This window comes from Zootermopsis nevadensis, unplaced genomic scaffold (assembly GCF_977971745.1).
Source record: "Zootermopsis nevadensis isolate Lab colony 2312 unplaced genomic scaffold, Znev_1.0 Znev_ptg000013l, whole genome shotgun sequence".
In the NCBI taxonomy this organism is placed as follows: Eukaryota; Metazoa; Arthropoda; class Insecta; order Blattodea; family Termopsidae; genus Zootermopsis; species Zootermopsis nevadensis.
Genome location: NW_028259145.1, coordinates 5,528,404 through 5,552,970, shown reverse-complemented (window position 1 = coordinate 5,552,970; position 24,567 = coordinate 5,528,404). Strand labels below are relative to the sequence as shown.

The 24,567-nt window shown below is 37.6% G+C and overlaps 3 protein-coding genes across 11 annotated transcripts in view; 2 read left to right on the top strand and 1 right to left on the bottom strand.

The window, feature by feature from the left end:
- The window catches only part of LOC110834419 (uncharacterized), a 29,211-nt gene extending 25,712 nt beyond the window's left edge, over window positions 1–3,499 (top strand). For all 6 annotated transcript variants that reach the window (XM_087348469.1, XM_022073543.2, XM_022073546.2 and 3 more), the window contains one exon: window positions 521–3,499. In XM_087348469.1, coding sequence (XP_087204595.1) covers window positions 521–1,610 — 1,090 coding nt within the window. In that variant the 3' untranslated portion in view covers window positions 1,611–3,499. The remainder of the gene's footprint in view (window positions 1–520) is intronic.
- A 3,713-nt stretch (window positions 3,500–7,212) lies between these two features.
- The window catches only part of Atg2 (Autophagy-related 2), a 73,772-nt gene continuing 56,417 nt past the window's right edge, over window positions 7,213–24,567 (top strand). Inside the window, exons 1-7 of one of the 4 annotated variants that reach the window (XM_087348464.1) lie at window positions 7,213–7,817; window positions 17,233–17,511; window positions 17,778–17,946; window positions 19,868–20,020; window positions 21,400–21,502; window positions 22,221–22,440; window positions 23,387–23,718. In XM_087348464.1, coding sequence (XP_087204590.1) covers window positions 17,320–17,511; window positions 17,778–17,946; window positions 19,868–20,020; window positions 21,400–21,502; window positions 22,221–22,440; window positions 23,387–23,718 — 1,169 coding nt within the window. In that variant the 5' untranslated portion in view covers window positions 7,213–7,817; window positions 17,233–17,319. Of the gene's footprint in view, window positions 7,818–16,997; window positions 17,080–17,232; window positions 17,512–17,777; window positions 17,947–19,867; window positions 20,021–21,399; window positions 21,503–22,220; window positions 22,441–23,386; window positions 23,719–24,567 lie in introns of those variants that run through there. The other 3 variants (XM_087348467.1, XM_087348466.1, XM_087348465.1) reach the window with 3 other exon arrangements.
- On the bottom strand, window positions 12,911–16,918 carry LOC110834416 (transmembrane protein 179). Its single transcript, XM_022073536.2, has 4 exons — window positions 16,642–16,918; window positions 14,605–14,781; window positions 14,329–14,457; window positions 12,911–13,806 (listed from the first exon to the last, which is right to left on the bottom strand). Exons 1-4 carry the CDS (start codon window positions 16,749–16,751, stop codon window positions 13,473–13,475), a joined length of 750 nt encoding a protein of 249 aa, XP_021929228.1. The 5' UTR covers window positions 16,752–16,918; the 3' UTR covers window positions 12,911–13,472.

The following is a 24,567-nucleotide window of genomic DNA, read 5'->3' as shown; positions in this document are numbered from 1 at the left end:
CAGGAATTAAAAAGTTTAGGGGTATTTATATCCCTTAGACTTCCCAGCTGCAGAATATTCTGACAAATATTTGGAAATGACAGTATTGCTACAATTCATTTCAGATTATTTTGTCTTCCTGTCTCTATCTAAAAGTTAGATTAAAATATAACTAATTTACTTGTTTGAGTGTAAAATTTGGTCTCTCACCATGAGCAAAGAATATAGATTGATGGTGGTTGAGAATGGGCCACATGAGTATGTATCCTTTATAGAGGTGACAGGAAGAGACTGCTTGGAGGACCTAGGCACATACGATAGGATAATATTAAAATGGATATTAAGGAAATGTGCTGTGAGAATATGGACTGGTTTTAATTCACTCAGTATAGGGTTTAGTATGGGACTCTTGTGAATATGGTAATGAACCTTATATTTCCATAAAAGACAATTTCTTTACAAGTCAAATGACAATTAGCTTCTGAAGAAACACTGTGGCTGTAGAGTTGGTTATTAGTTTAAAATATCTTTTATGTTGCAGATATCTTCTCACAGAACACATGCGTACCCACACCAATGAACGCCCTTTCAAGTGTTTGCACTGTGAAGAGTGTTTCCATAAGAGAAGTCAGTTGTCTCAACACATGCTGATTCATGGTGATCCTCGTCAGCACATATGTTCTGTGTGTGGAAAAGGTTTTAACCGTATGGGAAACTTAAAGATGCATGCGAAGACACATCAGCGCTCTACTAAACACGTGTGCAAAATCTGTAAGGACACATTTACATGCTTGGGGGAACTGCTTAGTCATCGCAAGATGCACACCAAAGAAGAGGTTGAAGAAGCAATGCAGTTGTGTGAAAGACAGGGTTCTAATCCTTCAGTATATGTGTGTGAGGTATGTGGAAAGCAACTAGCAAGTAAGCTCACTCTTAAATACCATATGATGAGCCACGATGGAGATAAACCCTTTCCTTGTGAAACATGTGGGAAAAAATTTCCTCTTAAGACAAAATTGCAGTTACACCAAAAAATACACAGCAGTAAGAGGCCTTACTCATGCAGTTTTTGCAATGAAGGGTTTCAGACCAAACAGTATAAGATCATCCATGAAAGGATACACACAGGTGAAAAACCATATAAATGTACACAGTGCACTAAAGCGTTCCGCTCAAGAATGATTCTGAATCAGCATATGTTGGTTCATTCTGATCTTCGACCATTTAAGTGCTCTCTGTGTGACAAGGGATTCAGACGTCGGGACACGCTCGACACTCATTTGCGCATACACACCGGTGAACGACCCTATTCTTGCAACATATGTGGCCGCGGTTTCAAACAAAAGGGGGACTGTAACAAACACCAGCGGACACATTTTAAAGGACGCAGGGTAGTGGAAGTTGAAGAAGCTCCAGTTGATGTCACCTTTACTTGTATTCTGTGTGGACTTTCCTTTGACCAGAAGGAAGAACTTTATGGTCATCTTGAGGAATTTCACACATCAGATATGATTGTTGCTTCAGATGCCATGGTAATGAATACAGAAGGTCTTGTCTCAATTCCAGAAATAGTCCAGGATGATAAAACTCTAATAGTGCAAAACTTTGGTTCAGAATGTGATACAAGTTGAAACTATGCTGAAAGCAAAAGACCTGTATGATGTGTGTCAATACATTCAGGTACTTTAGCCACATTTTAGATTTATTTTCTCTACCTTATTTAGCTGTGACTATAGAACAAAGGTTTTATTACAAAAGAATAATCTACAATCTTAAAATCTGAAACAGAGCAAAATACTCCACTAGGACAAATGTACATTACTAGTACAAAACTCTTAGGTTGCCCTTTGTTTCATGTGTACTCACTGTATTGTGATAGTAAAAGTAAGCAGGAAGTGAATATCATACAACATGTTGTTATAGGAAGACATGATGACCTACAGCAAGTCATGTTACTAAAGCAGTGCACTGTTACAACCCAAAAAATTGCTGTTCCATGAATGGAAGTTTGATTTTATATTTAGGTGGTGTATAGCTGAATCAGTAAAATTATTACTACAAAGTGGATGAACAGGATTAAGTTCCCAGCAGAATTAGATATTTTTTCCACATCAGGAACATTTCTGGGGTTCACGAAACCTCCCTGAAACTGGGTACTGAGCCTCTTGTCCTCAGGGATGAAACAGACAGAGAAAAACTGCTAAGGTGTACAGGTGAGGATTTTTAACCTCCATGCCCTGTCCATACCTTCATTGCATGTTGCTTCAGCACATGGGGAACTTCATTAGTTTAATGTGAATATTATTTTATATACAGTAATTATTATGGTAGATAGATACCTGCAATGATCAGACACAGTATTTCTGTTGGTCAAATATTATTGCCCTATCCTGTAAAAGTGCACAGTGTGCACTGAATAGGCACATTCAACAGGCAAGCTCAAAGCAGCAGTAGTGGTCTTATGTAAAGTGGTCATTAAATTTTTCTGATGTAAATGACTCAGCGATACTTTGTAAAAAAATTTCCATTGTTGCATTTAATCAAGTACATTATGTGTTATCAAATTTCTTATGTACAGGCAGCTGGAGAAATTTTAGTAGTCACTGCAGGGTTACAGTGCACTTATAAAATAGTCTGATGCTGTCCTGGAGCATTGAAGAAATCAGGGGTCTCGTATTCCTCATTTGGTAATGATATGTCTCAGTTTAGATATAAGAAATTTTTCACAGAACTTATCTGCAAAGGACAACCAATTTCAGACGGGAAAATTGGAACAAGATAACATGTTGGAGAACACTGCTTTCATTCAAGACTTTGCTTGTTCCAGCCTGGCTACAGCTTTTACGATTTTTCTCAGTCGCTTGAGGCAAGTGGCTACAACCTGTTGCTTTCCTCTCTTTTTTCCCCTCCTTAAAAACATAGCTGTAATGACATTACATCCATGTTAGAGGAATGGAATTCAAAGCCGGGGTACTCCATTCTCAGGCTAACTAATAACTGGTAGAAATTTTTTCTGTAGAGTAGCACATATGATCGCCCTATCCTGTATAGGGCCCCAGAATAAAATTAAATGTTTTTTCACATTATATAAAATCACTGTTTTGTTTCAGGTGGCTTATGTAAATATATACTTCAGTTGCAGGCATGCATATTTTATTACAATAAGTTTATTTTCTTGCCTGTCAACTTCCACACATTATTTTCATTTGATACAACTATTATTTTAAACTACAGAGCTTATTTATTGAAAGGAAGTTCAGTGGGTGTACTTATGTTTCCAAAGTATTACTCAGATTTGAGACATTTCCTGACATTATCATCAATAATGTGTATGTTTGTTTATTTCACAAAACAATTTTGCTTTTCCACTCTTAAATATGTACTATAGAGTGTATGTCCAGTAATTGTGTGTCCACTTGTAAATTAGGAATGGCTGGTTCTATTTCAGCCACACTTACACTACTGTATCAGTTCTTACATAACTAATGAGATGAGAATAAAAGTTTCCGTAAAATTGTCATTCAAGTTTAGAAGTGATGTTTTATTGCATTTTAAGTATAAGATTTGCTGGGATAGCTTAGTAAAGTGATGGCTACAGGCTGGACTTTCACAAGGGGTGAATTTTTGTTTCTTTGCCACCATGTCCATATGAGCTCAAAACCCCTCCAGGCTCCTTGTCCATTGAATACCCAAGGGCTCTCTTTCCAAGGATATGGCACCCGGAGCATGAAGCAAGACATCTTATGGGCCAGAATTTTAGAATTTCACGTAGACCAGCCCAAGGAGCACTTGGCCTAATTCCGAAGTTCATCTTAAAATATGTCATCTGTACCCCACCCAAGCCCAACTTCCTCTTATTTTAGTCCAAATGAGGCCCAATCTATTTACAAATTGCCTCGACTATCATATCATTAATACAAGTCTCTTCTAATGCATAAATATCAGTAATCCTTTAATGAATTATGTAACAATTCTCTACGAACATTGAGGTTATGTGAGGAATGGTTCAAACGTATCTCCAGGTATGAAAGGTGTTATATCAAACTATTTCTGGGAAGGGGCATCTGCAAAAATCCCCTGAGAAAATTAAGTGGGAAGGATTTGTTTCCAGAGCCTGACTGTGTCATGACTATAAGGTGATCGCAACTATGAATAAATTTTTCTTTGTAATGGCCTAAGAAAGCACAAAATGGTTTATATATCATTTGATTGCTATTATCTGAACCTGTCGAGGACCCAAACAATATCTGTGGTACCAGGCTCAGGCCTGGTATGCGCAGCTTTTCTGTACATGGCTCCAAAATATAGTATTCACAGCTTCATTTCGTGTATGTAAAGAATAGCATGAAACCATGGAAGCCTTTCGGAACAGACCACTCCACCTAACATCGTGGTTGAGTGGCTAACCTTCCTGCTTCGTATTTGGGAGGTCCCAGGTTCAAATATCAGCTCGGAGACTGGCTGTTCTGGCCGGTTTCCTTTTTGTGGTTTTCCTCAGTCCCTCCAGGCAAATGCCAGGAAAGTACCTTAAATTAGGCCACAACTGCTTTCTTATATATCCTTTTGTATTCATCATTGAACACTATAGTCTGAGCTACTGAGAAAAAAATCTATCTAATGACAAGGTTAATCTTTACCTGTACTTGCCCTATATCCTGTTACAACTTGGTGCTTAGGCACTTTACCTTGGATATATTGGTTCACATTATTTGCCTTGTAGAGCAGTGTTCTGCAACTAGTGTGTTGAATTTTTTTTCAGAATTTGTTTATTTGCATGTTATAATTACAAAACGGTAGTAACTTATCTTGTGTGATTAGAATTTGTAATATGCAGACTGATTCATCATCAATAGGTATATCTAACATGTGCTGTATTTTGTTTTCATATGCCTGTGCACTTAAAGAGAAAGGACATACATATGTAGACATATTTATAGCCATGTGTAGTTTTGTATTCCATTTTGTGAGGCGAAATTTTGTGGTGTGCCACATGTTAAAAGAAGTTACAGAATACTGTTCTAGAATCCACATGTATGCTACAACCACTAGCTCCTTGTGGTATGTCAGCCACTGGCTCCCAGAGACATTGCCTCTACAAATAGTAAAGGTAGGTTCCTCATAACTGTTCATCTTCCCCAAGTTTGCTGATACTGTCAGCTCCCCATGGTGGTATGCCAGAGCTGTTAGCTCCTTGCTGAGAATTATTACCTTTCAAATGAAGGCTTTGTATCAGAGAACTCCTTTCTTAGGATTCTCACAAGGGGTGAGCCCCTGCCTCCAGTTGTCTTCTCTGCTTCCCCAGGTTAACTGACAATGTCAGCTTTCCGAGGTAGTATGCCAGTATTGCTCACTCCCTGCTAGGAAGAATCGACTTAAAGATGGCGATTCCATATCTGAGATCTCTTTTGTATGACTAATGCCATTTCACTTGTATTCCAGTGGCCTATTTTCATTCCACAGAGCCCAATGTGGGTGGAAGGCATTTGTGTGACGAGGTGATGCTTGGTGCTTCAAAGGGATCGTTAATGACACTGCTCTCCTGAACTTAGTGCCATGTGGCCCTTGGCTTCGGTGGATCTGAGCCATGTTTGCCATCCGCCAACGTTACCCGTTAGTTTACCGACGTTTCAGAGGTCCTTATTGCCTCCATCAATAAGTAAACTTCCACCAGACTACATGGCTGAACAACCCAGAAGACGCACCACCGTGAAAACCTCAAATTCTACTTTGGAGTACATATTGCTCAATAATTCTCTGAATATTTAAATTATTATTATTATCCCATCTATTCACCACTTTATGGGGTATGTACTTCCATGTACCCGAGACAGACCTTGTCCCTAAGGTACATAGGGCAGCAGCTATTTCTGGGATCCATATTGTTTTTAGCAAGTGCCACATGTATTATATAACATTTTACAATACATGTGACACCAAACTACTTCCTTCATTTCTTCTCTTGTCCAAGCCACTCTTGTTTTTCTTGATTGATTTTCTTGTGAGTCTTGGGTTTGTTGGCTGTGCGTGTCCATGGTTGGCCTGCATTGAGTTGCCTCGTTGCCATAACCAACCTCAGCCCTTGGAGTACCTAGGCGATCTGTACTCCAGATCTTTGTCTTTCCATTCTTCGGTAGTAGCTGCACGGTTGTCCACACTTTGAACTAAGGGATTATTTATCAAGGTTTACTCCTCTAGATCCGCCGTGTTCTGTTATATAACAGGGTCACCTCTAGTCGGATGTGGCTCTTCACCACGCACGGACGGTCTTGAGCAAGGAGAGGCTCTTGGATGCCTAGCATCTGAATTGCGCTTCACTTACTCCTGGGAGGGTGAGGACCAGTGTCCAGCATAGTCAGACTATGATGGTGAAAGGTACTACCTCTCCCCATTACCTTAACCCTATGAAAATGGGGAGCGGTAGTACCTTTCACCATCATAGTCTGACTATGCTGGACATTATTATTATTATTATTCTATACGAGGCTTTGATTGAGGTTTTGAAACTTCTTCCTTTTTACGGTGCAAGGTTGTTAGCCTTGTGACCAACCCCCAACCTGGAGGTCCAGGGTACCTGTCTTAGTCTTACCTCTCCCCCGCGACCTATCTGGCTAGGGAGGCCCTACCAGTAGCTATGCTACCGCCAGTGTAGCTCTTGGGATCACTGAGGTACTCAAGCCCCACCACCACGACAAGGTGCAGGTACCATTAAGTGGGGATTTAAATGCTACTTTTGTTAATTATTCACCGAACATATTCAATTAACGTGATAACGTTTTGTTGTACAGATTGAACAAGATTAATGTCTTCTGGGTTGTAGCATCATGTCACCTAGATGATGAAGGCAGTACCTCTGAAACGTCGGTTCACTTCTACCCGACTACACGAAGCTACAACCCAGGTGACAGCCATCATCATACTTGACGCCTTGTAAAACTGGTGAAACCTTGTGTATAGACGGTAAATTATTGTATGGTGAAACCTATCTTAAGGGACCCATTAATTGCACAATAAATATTGCATAATTTCGTAGCCCCCTACACGAATCAATAAACACTGTGATAGTGTCTTCTAGAGTTAACTAAGCTGGAAAATAAATACCGAAGAAGAATATTTAGTTATTATCTTGGTGTAAACTGCTGGTGCTAAGTAAAAAAGAAAAGGCATTAGATGAAAGTGGTTCAAAGAGTGACGTGCTTAGCCACAATAATTTATTGGAGGCATTCGGAATAAGTCATGATTATATTCAATTTTGCGTATGGGTGTTCCAACCTTTGATTTATTACAAATGATTGCATCCTTTATAGGAAGAGAAGACATTCATGAAAGATTCCATCTTCGCTAGCCAAAGACATTCTGCTACTCTTCACAGCGAAGATGCTGGTAGACAAACATGTTGAAGATATGAAATTTACAACTGCAAGAGAACTTCAAACATGTTTTCTCCGTGGCGACGGAACACAGGCTGAAAAGATATTGTACTATAATCACACTAGACTGTTCATGAAAATTGATGCATGTCTGTTTAAACAGTATATCGCTCTCTCTCTTCACTCATTGTGCAAACTTGCAATACTGCTCTCCTACATCATCAATTATAATAACAGCAAATCCGATCTTGAGCAATGACTATAAAGCAGTGGTTAAGGCTGCAGGATGCCCTGAGCAGAATAATCTGTGATTGACGCCAGACAACTACTTTTCCAGCTGATACAGAAGGAATCACGATGTTACGATGTGTATGGCCAAGTTGAGTGCAACATTTCAGTTTTGATCAGAAGAAATTGTATCTCTTTTATTACGAAATAAGAATTTACTTCTAATATACATCTGTTGAAAAGGTAAGTAATTTTACATATATAACCCAAATAATGTAAACACCATTTGTCCATTTATTAAAACTCAAACATGGTGGATTTTGGTACACATGAGAATGAATCCGCCGAATGACTGCGCGCACTCTTATCCGGATCAATTGTAGTGTAAAAAAGTTGTTTATTCTTTTATTTTAAAGGAGGGTCAGAAGATGATTTGAAAGTATCTGAATAAACCCTGAGGAAGATGTTAAGCAAGGGAACAGTGGTGTCTTACCAGATCGCTTGCTGCAAGCGTGGAGACACATTTTATGGTCTGACCATTTGAATGCTAACAGAACTTTTGAGTATCCCGACCGAACGAAGTTGATTATAGTTAAAAAAAACTGAAAAGGCAAAAATTATTACTTGTACTACCTGAAAAATACGACTTTGGAAGAACATTAACAGATTTTCCTATAATGTGTGTGCATTTTTCTAGAAAAACATTGCTCCCAACGTTATTTTCAACGTGGATGAAAGTGTCATCTCCACATCCCTATCTAAGTAGTAGCTGGTCACTGTTTGTTGTTTGGTGCTTCAAATGTTATGACCATCCAGCTATGATATTTCCCCTTAAAAGAATTTGTGGCAAACGTTATTCTCAGTTTTGAAATTCAAGAAAATGCAACTGAAGAGGAAGAGAAGACAATGAAAGGTAGATGGAAAGTTGTAAAAATAGACTAGACAAACAGAACCGTTTCCACCATGATTTAACACAGTCTGTGAGGAACAAGTTAATACTTTCACTTATTTGGGATATCACCTGTCATGTGAGGAAGAAAAACATCTGAATGTGAAAATCACAAACATTTTGAAAATAACAGGTATCATAAACCAAATTTTCAAACCAAACCTAGTATCAAAATATACCAGAATTAAAATTTATAAGATTCTTGCTAGACCTGTCATTTATGGTAGTGAATCATGAACTATCCAAAGTAATGATAGAGAAAAGATTAATAACTACCTAACTAGATGCCTTACCGAACCCAAAAGTTCAAGACTGAATTAAACAAAACCCTCCACCAGACCCTGTCCTGTGCCAACAAAATCCAGTCTCCTTTAACTCCTATCTCCCATAGATCCTGCTTCACATTGTCCTCCCATCTACGTATAGGTCTCCCCTCAGACTTCCCAACCAATACCTGGTGCACACCTCTTGTCCCATCCATGTGCGCTACATGCCCTGCCCATCTCATTCTTCTTGAGAAAAGATTAATATAAACAGAAATGCATTTCATAAGAAGAACTTTGGGTTACACACTTTTTGGTCATAAAATAAATGAAGAACCTGTGGACATTGTAGAAAAGCAACTAAACATTACACCAATAATAGATTTTGTAACAGTTCCAGAAAAATTGGAAAGAAAATGTACACTTAATAATTTTAGGCCAACCCCTCAAAAGATGGAAGGATTCTTTTATGTAATGCCCATAACAGGCCATAAGTAAGAAGAAGACGAAACTTCAATATCAAAACTGGATACATTGCCACAGATATAAAATAATTGTGGCATGTAGCTTGCTGAGCTTACAAATCAGTTTACATGTGATAACTGTGAAGCTTAAAAATCTGTTCAAATTTGTTACGTCACTGCTGCATACTCTTTGGTTACGTACTAGGTAAGAGTGCGTATTTACCACTTTTATAAAATTTGTGATTAAATGTATGTAATAAAATATGAACTTATGTTCTAGTAATGTAAGTTAATGCTTTAACCACTAAACAGTTTGTATTCAACTTCCTTCTAACCATTTCTGAGAAAATTAAAAAATAAATAAAGTGTGTACTCTAGTTGAATTTTCATTTATGAATTACAACAAATCCAATAGAAGGCCAAAGAAGGAGAGGGCATATCTGGAAGGTTCCTTAGCAGGATTATGAAATGAGCAGAACATAAGAAACAAGGCACTTCTTTTATACTCCTGGCAAAAAAGAAAAATGTTCTAAACAGAGTGACAGAAATTGACGATTTTTAAAAGTGCAAGGTATGATGTACTATACAAAAGTTCTCCATTTAGGAGGGTACTTTTTCAACCGTCACCAAATTGTGAAACTAAGACGGTATTGATTTTGGATATAAGTCTGAGAAAATTTGTTCTCCACTTTAGGTGGAAGAAAGACAAAGCTGAAGTCGAGTGTTAACTGAAAGACATACTATCTTTGCATGCATCGTATTTGCCGACACTCTGGAAGTACCAAATGGGTGGTTGAGCCATTCAGTTTATATGCAGATGATATTTATATTTATAGCTGTCATACCATAGCAAGAATCTGGACTGTCAAAAGCAGCAGTGGCGGTATAATGATACGAATGAAAGTAAAGTTTCTGAAGGAGTGAGGTGCTGTTGGATGATGTATAATTAAAGTGGTGGCATGGCAAGTCTTCCAGATGATATATTTATTTAGTGTATAGGTATCAACTGGTAAGTAAGCTCTTAGCTTTCCATTCATGAAGTTCACTGGCCAAACTTGGCTGTGCCTACTGTAATGATTGTTTTGGATTTTGAAATAACATTTAATTGTATTCTCTATGTTAGTAATTTAGATGGCAGTCAACTTCGCTGAAAGAGTTGTAGAAACAATTTTACCAGCTGTCTGGAGGTTTTTATGCTTCTCTTGATCAAGCATAAAAATGGAGGGATATTACCTTGAAGCAGGCCATAACTTCATCTCATTATAAATCCTTACCTACTCATCCACCATTCATGATATCTTCCCTTCTCATTTTATGCTGTAATCTGTCTAAATAAAATAGCATAACTGAATATCCCAACAGTCAACCAGAAAATAGAATATGTAATCATATTATTGAAAGAATGATACCAAAGTATGAGATTTGAGGTTCTTATGGTAATGAATATTTCAGTGTTGGTCTTTTGGGTAAACACCACGTTTACTTGTAGATACCAGTGTTCTGGAGGAACATGGCTGCAACACTGGTCTCTACCTATAAGTATACACATTTTCATTTAATTTCTGGATTCTCAGTTTAAACATATATAATTCAATGTGAACAAGCTTCTGAACTCATAATGTAAACTTAGATTTGCACATTTTCTTATTAAAATATAAGCTGGGTGTTGAAAGTGAATTTGTTGTATGATTTGTAAGGCAGAGATTGAGGCTGAATGTAACTACACATTGACACATGTTGTTAGTTACGACTGGATGGCAGGTTTGCTTCTCGGCCATTTTTCATATGTATAAAAGTTCATGTTGCCATGGTAGCCACCATTGAAATTAAGAAGCGTGGTATAGAACCTTCGTCCTCTCTGGCGTGAAGAATTGTGGCTCATTTCTTTTGAAATAAGGCAAGTGGCCCACCAGTGGCATTCTATCTCGAGGCACAATATGTGGATATAAATAATGGAGTATTCTTGTTACGTGAATTTTTCTAAGGTAGTTTAGCCTACTTCATACATTTAGCCTTCTCCAATTTGCAACTTACCAGTTTTTCTCCATCCAAAACCCACACTTCTTACAACTCTCTGTAGCAAATCTTTAGAAACTTTAAAATGTGTCAGCTATGTGCTGGATGGATTTATTAAAATCATGTATGTTGTTTTCTTTTTTTAAAGGAAAAAAGCATTGTTTAAAACTATGAACAAATAAATACAATACTAACTAAAGATACATGGTCCTCAGATGTGTTCATGTAATCATTCCTCTTATTAGAGATTGCATTAGTACAAATGCCTTTATAGTAATTTGTGTATATTATTTTGATGAACATAAGTTTCACTACGTTAAAATGTCTTTTGCCAAACGCTACTCGAGAAATCCATACAATTCTTCAGTGTCATTCTCATACAAATTATAAAGTAAAGTAAAGCTGTCCCACTATACGCCATATAGGCACTTGGGGGGGGGGGGGGTTGTATAGCTCCTCGTTCTTGACCTTGACACTAGATGGGTTGAGTGGTCAGCATTACACCCTGGCCGTGCTTTACACTCAGGAAAGGACCCTGGTACCCATTGGATGGGTGGGCCCCAGAGGCTAGAAGAAAAATCCTCTGCCCCCTCAGAGATTCAACCCCAGTAGTCCAGTCTGTAGCCAGTCACTATACTGACTGGGCTTCGCCAGCTCATCATACAAATTATAGGGACTTCAAAGAAGCATGTCTCCTTCAAACATTCAAAATGCTAAAATATCAAACCAAAGTTTACTTTGTCTAATGCACTTAACAACTTAACTTGTAATTCAAATCACTAGAAACGTAGGGGATGGGCTAGGAGGGCATGACTGGAGAAATACAGCCCAAATTGTTTTGTCTATCGAAGTACATGTTCTTTGCAAGTAGAGTGTACTGTTCAATAACAGGGAGTTGAATCAGTCTGAATCTGGCACACAAAAATTCAATTCACTAGTCAGTAAGTTACAGTATTTCCCAACTGCAAACCACAGTTTCTTTAAGAGTGCCACAGATATTTCAGTTTTGTACTTGTAATTTTATTTATGATCACTTTAGTCCTGTTTATTCTGGTTGGAAAGTGTTAATAGAGTATTAAACAATGTAAATTGTGACATTCTGAGTTGTTACACCGTGTAATCTTGTAGGTGATTACCAGTGGTTGGTGGAATGTATTGGCTGCCATCTTCAAGTTCGACACTTATACTCTAATGATGGAGACAATAAGTTCCTCTGAACACTGGTAGTCACCCAGAAGGTAACATGGTGCCACATTACTTCAAAATAGGTAAGAAACAAAATGAATATGATGTTAAGTTTCCATGTTAAAAGTGTTTTGCCAAAACCCACACCTTTTCTCATGAAAAATGGATTTTTTTATGAAAATGTTAACTATGCTGAATGATGACAGTATTATCCACCAACTAATGATGCAAGCAAAAATGATTATGAAAACGGTATCTGTGTATCATAGTATGATTTTCAGGGTGGGGAACTAACATTCTGGTAGCAGAAGCCAAAGATTCAGAGTACTGCTAATATAAAAAAATTGTATGTTTATGAAATCTGGTGAACTGTGATATTTATCTTCTAATGGATCTATAAATAATGGGAGAAATTTGTAAATACCATATATAAGCAAAGTTAATACACTAGTACTTCAGTTATTTTTGTATCAAAAGTTGCTTTTATTTTAAACTCAACATTGTACATGGATTTTACAAGTAGTCTCAGTTATAATTTATGTGTATCTCAGTTCATTACTTTAAGGAATAACTTTAATTATTTATGAAGGAAAAGCTTACTCTTTCTTCTGCCATCATGTACAAGTAAACAAAATGTTCTTCACAAAATCTGACTGCATAAAGTATTTTAAACAACTAATTTTATTTTCATTTCTATATCAACACACCACAGCTGCTGATATTATCATTATTCCACTATATCAGTTTGGGAAGATTAAAGAATATTAACATCATAGTCATATCAAATCAATTACTTACAGACTAGAACTTCTGAGTATGGACTATTAAAAGTGCAATTTCCTTTGGGTATAAAATTAAAATACAGAATAAAGTCTTGCATCTAATTCACTCCACTTTTGTACAGATAGCATGCAAATGCAATTAGAAACTTTCAATGTAAGCGTAGAAACATTTACTATAATCGATAAGCATAATAGTCAGTCTCTTCATATTCGTTTGAAATGTTAATTACGTCTTAACCTCACACAGGTGGGGGACTAGCTAAGGTCTTATCAGCAGCGTGCTCTTGTGCTTGTGAGATGCCTTCTTTATCATCTCTCCCTCCAGTTCTGTTTTCATGTCTGGCAGAACTGTTGCTACCATTGATGAGGCGCTGTCGTTCCCGATACATGCTAACTCTCATGTTCTCCAGCTGGTGGTAGCGACACAGTTTCAATACTGCAAACACTGTTAAGCCAACCCAACAAGCCCATGAAGCCCATGCTCCAAACTGGGCTGTCCCCATTTCAATAGGGAATCCGGATGTGTCGATACCATCGGCAAGATCAATAGCGTTGCCTGCAGCTAGGTCACAGCTGAAAATAAAAGCTTACAGATCAAGTGTCACTCATCTAGCATATCTACCAAATATAATTTTATCATACCTCCGGCATCTAACTGCTTTCAAACTATACTAATTTATAACAAACTGTACATCTTCCACCTGCATTTAGAAAAGTATAGAATGACATACAAATAATATATTATTTTTGTATGTTCAAAGGATAAGAAATAAAATAATGTTCATAAAGGCATTTATTCCAAAGTTCAGAAATGATAGCAATTTTATAATTATTAAAAACCCATTATACAATTAATATACCCATATAGAATTTTTCAAACTTCTAATATGATACCCACAAACATTCATGTGCTGAAAAATGCCAATATGGTGACCATATGAAGGCTCTTACACTTCACATATTTAAGATGTGGAGCCAGTAAGAAATTTAATAGGTAAAACCTTTTAAGCTTGTTTCAACTTGCTAGTTAGGAATTTACCAAGAGAAGACAGTGTCAGACTGAGAAATGAGAGCCAATTCACAAACTCAACTTACGAAGGGAATCTCTTGGTCATCTCATCACACCACACAAGAAAACCAAGTGTAATCATCAAGGCTGCAACTATTGTCATAGCACATAGGAAAAGACTACCAAGGACGTCTACAAATGCTGATAAAAATGAACTGAAATGAAAAATTAAATACCATTAAATTATCAAACACCGAAGCCAACAGCTGTTAGAATTGTACAGTCACAGACAATACATTACATTTCAAACAAAGTGTTGTTATTTAATAATATGTAAAATTCATTAACTTTCTAAATGTTACCTGTCTGTGCCCTTGTACAAGTACATTGACATTCTGTAAATCTGGACTGCTGATGTAACAAATAAAATCACACCAACAAATATTGTGTAATTGCAGTATGCCTGAGATGCCCAATCAACTTTAAACTGCCCATCTTCCTCTTGCCAAACTCCAGTTGAAAACAACAAGCAATGCCCCCTGAAAGTAAATGGAAAAATATTATTTCAAAAGTGAAGAGGTTGGATATCTTCCTAAAATCCTAATGACCAGTTACAAAAAAATATAGGAAGCAGAGGACCTGGAATGAAAACCAAGTTACCACATTAGAGAATACTTGAATGCTTTAGAGTAAGTGTAAACGTAACTTAATCATCACCCTGATGATGGAAGCAGCAATGGCCTCTGAAATGATAAACTTCTATCCGACTGCATGGTGTTACAACCCAGAAGACAGCAATCTTTGATCATCCTTTTAGGTCTTAAACTAGTCAGGTACTTGTTCAATTATGTATAAAAACAAGAAAGAGCAGTCATCCATTTCATAATTCCTTGGTGATGGAGGCAGAGGTGGTCTCTGAAACACTGGGCTGTGACCCAGTATTGATGCAGCTGGTTACTTGAGAAGATTTTTTTTTCATTTAGTCACTGCAAAGCTTTAAGTCATACAAGTCAATGATTGTTACTTATTACAATTAAGGCCTCTGCATTCAGTAATAGTGAACAGTGGATCTAAAGAGCTAACACAGTTCACAGCTGAGTGGTTAACATTCCTGCTTTGTATTCTGAAAGTCTCAGGTTCAAATTCTGGCCAAGAGATCAGTTATCCTGACTGAGGTTTTACATGGATTTCCTCAGTTCATTCAGATAAATGCTGTGATAGTACCTTAAATTAGGACATAGCCACTTATTTCTATATCCTTTCCAACTGATTGTTCACTAAACACCAGTGACCTACTGACAGTATCATGAAATTAACCACAAATTAATGAATATACAGTCCATATCTGTCTTCATCAAATACTGCCTTGCTCCAATAGTTGCAGATTCACAGTTCTTGCATCCCTAGGAAAGCTGAGAAATAAAACAGTTGAACTGTAGACTTATTTGCTAAACTGCATCACGTCACAATTTTGCCATACCACCTTGGTCTGTCAGTTATGATCTCTAGTTTACTAATCTGTGCTGGTTTATATGAATACATATGTAAAAAAGTAATGTAAATATTTACACTATGAATGCAATACAAGAATACCAGAAAGTCAGAGTAGGGCATTTTGAAATAAAAAGAAATGCAACCTGAAATTTTAATATTTTTAATTTTTCTTGCACATTTGCAACACTGAGTTTGTGGTTGGATATATTTCACAGATGATGGTATCCTACCCATGGTAATCACTTGATTATTTTAACTTCTGCCAGGATGACCATTTAGCCCAAACACTGGTTACTTTGAGAAGAAAAAGCTTCTACTGAGGATGGTTGTCTTCTGATTTGTGCCATGTAGTCTGGTAGAAGTTTACCAACGTTTCAGAGGTCACTGCTGCCTCCGCCATCAGGCTGATGATTAAGTTTTGTTTACATTTACTCATTGCCATAATAATAAAGGCAGCAAGGACCTCTGAAACTTATACCAGACTACACCACTGCAACTCTACTCTACTCTACAGAAAACAGCCATCCTCGGAATCACCGCTGTGAAACTGTCGAATCCTACTGAAAGTAAAATAATCTAATGTGGTGGCACCCATAACAGAATATTTATCATACATTATTTACAAATATTGTTGCTGCCTCCATCATCAGGGGCCCTGATGATGGAGGAAGCATGGACCTCTGAAACGTCGGCAAACTTCCAAACGGCTCAACCAGAAAACAGCCATCTTCAGACTCACCGCCGTCAAAACCTACCAAGATTCTATTGGTCAACAATTCTTATTTATTGAAGCTAATAGGATGTTGTACGGATTCATTGTTCCTGATGTTCAAAATGTGAAGACAATATAAACTACATCATACATACAAAATACAAGGACAAGGAATGATCTCCAATGCACTTACTTAAATTCATCTTGATGTAAGCTCATCGGTACAGTAATGCATAATGAGAGAATCAAAGCTACTACATAGCCTGCGATCTGACTTAATAGAAGAATATTAGTAAGAACCATTCTTTACGAATACGAAATATATGTCGTTCGCTCGAAACTTGTTTTGTATTAAATGAAATACGTTGCAATCCACTCAAGTATAACACTCACTAATTAATTATACATGTAAGTTATAGGATGACATCGGTTTGCTTTTTTCTTTTTCTGTCTATTGACACTACGCCCAAGTCCATACACAGCATATCACCAACTTGACACATTTACAGTTGGTAACACAGGTAGGATCGATTTTCATCTATCGATTCTAACAACTTGCACTCTCGATGCGGTAATGGCAAAACATTCGTTTTGTCTTCATATATATTTAAGTGGAAAATTTTTGCAAAAGGTCAGTGAAGACTATGTGCGCAGTTTGAATAAAGATTTAAGATTGAAACTGTTGTTTTTCTATTTCCATATGTGAAATGTCTTGTAAACTTATCCTCGTTGAATACAACATGAACAGTAAAAAGAAATGACGTCATTTGTTTCTTATTTGCAGGCAAAAGTTGTGGCGAGCAAAGCGGAAGAGTGACGATGGACAATGAGTACAGCTATTTATAAAGCGTTGAATTTTAATTTATTCTGAATGTTCAATACATTCAAAATGCCGTGGTGCTTAGGCCTGCCATGGTCTGAAAGTATAAAGAAACGAGCGTGTAGATATTTATTACAGCGATATTTAGGTCAATTTTTGGAAGAAAAATTGACCTTGGATCAGCTGACAGTAGATCTGTACAATGGTACTGGTACTGTTTCAGAAGTTAAGTTGGATGTACAGGTACGCATAATTACTGTATGTAGTTGCTGCACCTTAATAATGCCTTATATACCAATAGGTTGCTTGGAACATGGAAAATCATCATCATTGATACAGGAAATCGGACCGTAATTCATGATTCCATTTTCATAATGCTACATTGTTATGCCTAAAACGGGGTTGGAAGTGCCTTTGTTTATGAAAACTAAAGCAATACTATAATCATTTAAGGCAGTGGAAAACTGGCTTGGCTATAAATAACATGACCACATGTATTGTATTTATAGGCCCTCAATGAGTTGGGTGAGCAGCAGAATCTACCAATTGAGTTTGTGGATGGATACATTTCACACATGTTGGTATCCATCCCATGGTCATCACTTCTTAGCGATTCAAGTTTTGTTGAGGTGAAAGGCCTAGTGTTGACCATACAACCCAAACAGAGGGCTGACTGTGGTATGTTTATTGTGTTTTTTCATGAAAGCTTATAAAATATTTATTTGCTGCTACAGATAATTGCTGTTTCCCAATTTTTAATGACTGCTTGACATTAAATGATTCATACTGGTAGAAAGATCTATCTATCACTCTCTCTTTTTTTTTTAAACTAAAAAGCTAACTATACATTTTGTATGGGAACTATCACATGGAAGACATTTCAGAGTTACACATACAAAAGATTTATGTAATATTAAGTAATGAACTGTATTTCACCCAGTAAAGCAGTGGTAAATATATCAACCATGTCCTTTAACCTTCATTAAGTCCGAATTTTGGCTACAGAGTGTATTTATGGGTTCTGTATAATTATCAGATTATTTTCCTAAACATCATTTACCAGTTAATGTTTGTAATGTAGATGTTCATCTTTTGTTTTAGGTAAGAATTTAATTTTTAAACAGTATTAGCTGAGCTTTGTCTTATTAATAAAAGCTGGTCTGAATTATGTTACTTGTTTATTAAATTTGTGCACATACTGGTAACTTAACCTGACTCCAGTATGTATGTATGGTAACTACTAGAGAGAGATGTTGCATATTCAAAGGAAAAGCACATTTTTTTCTTTGTGATTGAGTTACTGCTCTACATTGTCCAAGAATTTAATTTTAAATGGTGGTTTATCTGCAGCACTATTTTACAATGCAAGGGTGATTGATCCATGTCAAGTCAGACAGTGCCATCAACCATATCATCACAAACGTTTGTGGTTGTTATTTTACAAGTGGATATCCCCAAATTTCAGGTTTTTATAACAGGCCAATTTCATATAAATATATATGTACTTTTAATCCACTTGTCACTCCTTACTTGCTGCGAAGCAGTATGTTACCTAGCTGGATCCCTTGATAGTTACCTGGTCTCATGAAATGCCCGGCCATGTTACAAGATCATATATAGGCCATATTCTAGGGAAGAAAATATCCTTGAATGTGAATCCCCCATCAGAAATTTTTCAGAAGAAGATTTTTTTAGAAATGTAGATTGAAGATTTTTTAGAAATTTATATTGAAGATTTAAATTGCTGTATCACTATGTTAGGGTGTATTTTATTATTATCCCATCTCTTCACCACTTTATAGGGTATGTACTTCTATGTACCCGAGACAGACCTCGTCCCTAAGGTACATAGGGCAGCAGCTATTTCTGGGATACATATTGTTTTTAGTAAGTGCCACATGTATTATAAAATAAGCCACTCTTGTTTTTCTTGATTAATTTTCTTGTGAGTCTTGGGCTTGTTGGCTGTGCGTGTCCATGGTTGGCCTGCATTGAGTTGCCTCGTTGCCGTAACCAACCTCAGCACTTGGAGTACCTAGGCGACCTGTACTCCAGATCTTTGTCTTTCCATTCTTCGGTAATAGCTGCACGGTTGTCCACACTTTGAACTAAGGGATTATTTATCGAGGTTTACTCCTCTAGATCCGCCGTGTTCTGTTATATAACAGGGTCACCTCTCGTCGGATGTGGCTCTTCACCACGCACGGACGGTCTTGAGCAAGGAGAGACTCTTGGATGCCTAGCATCTGTATTGCGCTTCACTTACTCCTGGGTGGGTGAGGGCCAGTGTCCAGCATAGTCAGACTATGATGGTGAAAGGTACTACCTCTCCCCATTGCCTTAACCCCTTATTATTATTATAAAGACTTGTTCAAATGTCATAACTCTCTAACTAAGATGGAGACAGCGTGTTTCTACATAACGTTGACATCTGCTGATGAGTCTATACGCGGCCAAAACCCAGAAGAATGTCATTATCCTCACCACGATGAAAGCCTCAAATCTCACATAGGCAATAAGTATGTTAAACACATCCTGCAAACAGTAGATATTTAAATATTATTAACATAAATGAATGAATATGAAAATACTATTTTAGGTGCATCCATGTTTGAATCCATGTGGAATAGTATGACAAGCAGCATGCAGCTTGCAGAGGAATGTTTAAAGCAAGGTTCGTCTGATGGAAGGGATTCAGAGCAGTGCCAGCCTTTGGAAGGACTTGAACTCTTCGCACAGGCCATTGATTCAAGTACGTTTTATGTCCATTATGTCACTAAAAGAACACATTGTAAATGGAATATCATTGACTTGTAAAATATACACAGCATTGTGTTGTTTTCATATTAGTCACCCACCTAATTTTAATTTCTAATTGCTTGCAGCCAAGGATAATTGAGTGAGTCTACCTGGTACTGCTTCATTTTTGCATTCTGCAGCAGTAATGGAATTCATGATGTATTATCTGAACAAAATTTTATATGAACAAACAAGTCGTTAGTTCAAAAGTACAATCTGTTAACTAATGCTGTGGAGTAGAGTCCTTGAGCTAGGCTGAAAGTATGCTCATCCAGCCTTTAATAGATCCCAAAGGTTTGTTACTGTACTTATAAGACTCCATTCAACCACTATTCCTGGTCTTCTGAGTCTTTAGATGACATTTTGTAACTTGATTTTTGTTTATTGAGAGAAGTTCTTAGCCCCCTTCACAAACCCTCCCCCTGATGGAGTAACACCCCTTTTAGGATGTCTCTGCTTATTCAATATATACAAAGCTACCTTCATGTCTGGAGACCTTCTTCTTCTTCTATGGCTCTCCGGTCCGTATTTGGTCCATGGCCTCCTCAATTCTCCTCTTCCATTCGGTCCTCTGTTAGGTCCATCTATCCGAGGCTTTGATCGAGGTTTCGAAACATCTTACTTCTTACGGTGCAAGGTTGTTAGCCTGGAGGACCAGGGTACCTGTCTTAGTCTGACCTCTCCCCCTCGACCAATCTGGCTAGGGAGGCCCTACCAGTAGCTATGCTACCGCCAGCATAGCTCTTGGGATCACTGAGGTACTCAAGCCCCACCACCATGGCAAGGTGCAGGTACCATTAAGTGGGGCATGTCTGGAGACCAGTTCATTAAATAAAAAATAATAATTTCTATTAAATACTTTTGCTATATGAACCATGACTTGCATTGAATTTTCATGGAAGGCAAGATGTAAGTTCACTTTTGGTAGGTTCTTTGTGTGTGAACTGAATTTGTGTGACTGGGAGTAGGGTCCAGAGTTGTGGACTTTTATGAGTCCAGAGATGAATTTTAGGCTTTGTGAATGCAAGAAATTATTTTCCTAACCAGCTCAGTAGGTATGAACCAAGGAGGACCTTGCACCATGGAGTTAATTGTCATTCAAAGAGAAGCCATATGATACATTGCAAATTAAGAGTATGTGTATTGTAATCAGGGTATCATTTTTTCATTTTCAGGTATTTGAATATAAAATCGTTTACAGACGTGTATAATGTATTCTCTTTGGTATTCTGCTTTTGTATTTGTTTTACACCTTCACACAGTTTTAATGATTTACTAGGAATTTTTTTAATTAGTTGTAGAATGTGATGAATATTTCTACTTTTCTTTTAGTCTTGAGCCGTGTAAAAGTCAAATTTGCAGATACAGTCATACGTTTGGAACATGTGCCGAAAGACAGCAACTCGGGAGTTGCTGTTGAGTTCAGAATAAAGAAGTAAGTACTGTCAGTTTCAGAACTTCATGCTTAGGTTTGCCTTGTTCATTTCTGGTGTTTCATTTTGATGTGAATTATTTATGAGTAAAAGCTTATTACAGAATGTGTCTTTGGCTCTTGCATTGCGGAGAAAGATAAGACAAGTAAAAACCAAACATGAAACACAATGTTGTCATCTAATTTTCTCCCATAAAAAGTATTGTATAGCATTGAAAGATGTGGTAAATTTATCCTCTTGAATGTCAGTTATTATTAACATACAACATGTAAAGAATGTCTCATGATTTTTGTTGAATTTGTAATGGGAATAGAGGGGTTAAACCCTAGAACTAGGGGCAGCCAATCATAGTTTGGCTTTGAGAACCTTTAGAAGCTCAAATCCTACTATGAGGTTAATGGATGGTTTAGTAGTTTATTACTGCAACACTCAGTCAGGTGTCACCATCTGAATTGCATGTAAGAAGTGATACACAGTTTGTAGAGGTTATTAGACTTCTAAATCCACTTTACCATTTAGTTTTGTACTTTAGTGTTTGTTTCATGATTTTTTTTAATTCTGCGTACATCATTAGCATCATAGCAATTAAATTCAATTCAATTTCCTAGCCGCTTTGGATGTGTATAAATGCTTTCCTTCTCTCAAAAGTAAATTAAAGAGACTTTATAGCTTTATAAAGGCATTTGGTGGTATTAATAGTTTGCTGTTTGTTTGTAATAGCATGGATTACTTTGATGAGGCAGGGACAGACCCACCAAATTCAACACCTGGCGAAGCATACTTACAGCAAGGAAACAAAACGTATCAGGTGGCAGCTTTTACTGCCAGGAAGTTCTGTTTGGAGGGTATCACAATGTATACAGACGAGTTTCCATCCCGTGCTCGTACATTCTCCAGATCAGTCACGTCTCTGTCCAACAGCTCTACCCCTGATTCCAAGGTCAGAATAATGTATTGTTATTTAATTAGATATAAGTGTGTATTTATGCTTATGGTGTCAAGTGTTTTAAGCCACTAGGAGGACATATGTGACGTAGGTTGGTTCTTACGCCCTTTATTGTCGACCCTTGCTTTTTGGAGTTTGCTGCCTTGAATATGATCCAACAAACACTTTTACATGGGGATACACACACTTTTCACACGCTCAACACATCGCTGTCTTGCTGCTGTGGTGCCCTGCAGCTTACACACAACTCTCTGTTTCACAAATCAGCCCCACGCCCAGGAATGCGACTTTGTTTATAATCCCCCTCCCAAGATGTTGAAAGATCCAGACCAGGCAGCCTGGAAGTCAAGCAGCTCCTCCCCTCCAGCGCGAGACCCCGGCACCCACGGCGACACGTCACAATATTTTACACTGAACTATAAGTATGAAACCTCAGTTTCTTGCAGTAGTATTTGATGAATGTACATAGGAATACAAAAGTAAAGAGAAAATTTCCTCTGTGTCTTAAACATAAGGGACATGGTGATAAAATCCGTGCATTTTGTAGCTGTGCATGAGATGGAAACAACTGTTTGGCTTCACTTTCTTCTCCCAGTAACTACTGGGTTGGAGGCTTGATGGGTCCAGGATCTTGTCTTGACACGGTACAAAAGAAAAAGCTCCCCCCCCCCCCCCCCCCATCATCCTATCATTGCTTTCAGCATGATGTAACACTTATAGTATTGATAGCGTTGTTAGATAGACTAGGGCAAACATGGTAAACTTTATTTCTTCCCATTGCTGTGAATTCAGGGAACACCAGAATCTTCTGTACAGCTACATGAAATAAGAAAGTGTATAAATATAAGTACGTAGAACTTACGAATGTTAATTATGAGTAAATTGTAGATATTAATGTATTTTATAAGTTTTAGTAACGATCGTGTTTTCCTTATTTCAGAATTCAGATTCAAATTTTGGAACAGCACCTGTTACGCCAGCATCCCAGTCACCATCCACCTCCCACATAGCGTCTGTTCAGGAATCTGTTATAAATGAAAAGACTTCTCACTACTCAAACCTGTCACTGGAGCCTGACCCAATCCTCTTTGGGAAGCTGTCCGGTCGGCAGGAATTTAGATTGAAACTGAAGCAGGGCGAGGGAGTTCAGGGACCCAAAGTGGACCTGGAAGTGAACTTGGGTTCCCTGACCACTTTCTTATCTGCCCGTCAACTCCACGTTCTCATTGAGCTTCTGCACGGCCTAGCTACTCCTGACCTGGAGGATACCAGGTATTGGAAATTTGCACAAAACAAATTAGACAAATCAAACATAAATACTGTTTGCAGTAGGATTTGTGATTGGTTCTGACACAGATGAAAGTAATGGGTTGTGGGATACTGGGATTGAGTTTTGAAATATCGGGGAAATGTTATTTTTGTGCTCACTGCATATTAACCCGTCGACGTGGTAGTTTAAATACCCCGCATATACTGCTGTCGTGCTGTTCCTGCGGTAGTATTTTTTAAATGCCCGTTTAAATTTTGCTGTAAAATACTCTTTTTTTCATAACTTTTGAACTATATGAGATATAATTATGAATTTTTCACTGAAATCCTCTTAAAAGATGGTTTTATAATCTTACCTTATAAGATGAGATGTGTGAGCAGTGGAAGCAAGTCGATTAGAAGTTAAGTTTCAGAAAAAAACGGAGTGTACAACAGCCGGTTCTTTGAATAGTAAGATCTAAGTGTAGGCTTTTGCACAATGCCCATCAACATAAATAGAGCCAAAAGAACGTAAATTTCGTCCACTGTAACATCTTGCCACTTCCTAATCCTAGAGCGAAATGTGAGAGGATTGGCACTTTTTGATATTTCTTGCTGAGCATATCTGTTGGTTTGATCAGCAATGTGCTGCACAAGTGCTATATCGAAAATATTTTCGAATAAACTCACGACATCTAGTTCAGCAGTGTCGAACTGGGGACCACATACATTACAAAATGCTTTTCGTGAAGCAGGAAATGAGTCTATATTTTCCCACAAAAACTTGTTGGAAACCACACCTGCATGTACGATGTCGTCCTGTCGACCACGTCTACCATTATCACAATCACTATCGCTAAACACGACAGTTCC

Coding starts and splice junctions, on each gene's coding strand:
- LOC110834416 (XM_022073536.2), bottom strand. CDS start 16,751: ATGGTTCTTACTAATATTCTTCTATTAAGTCAGATCGCAGGCTATGTA. Junction 14,782..16,641: donor TTACATCAAGATGAATTTAA/GTAAGTGCATTG, acceptor ATTTACTTTCAG/GGGGCATTGCTTGTTGTTTT. Junction 14,458..14,604: donor TTGTACAAGGGCACAGACAG/GTAACATTTAGA, acceptor TTTTCATTTCAG/TTCATTTTTATCAGCATTTG.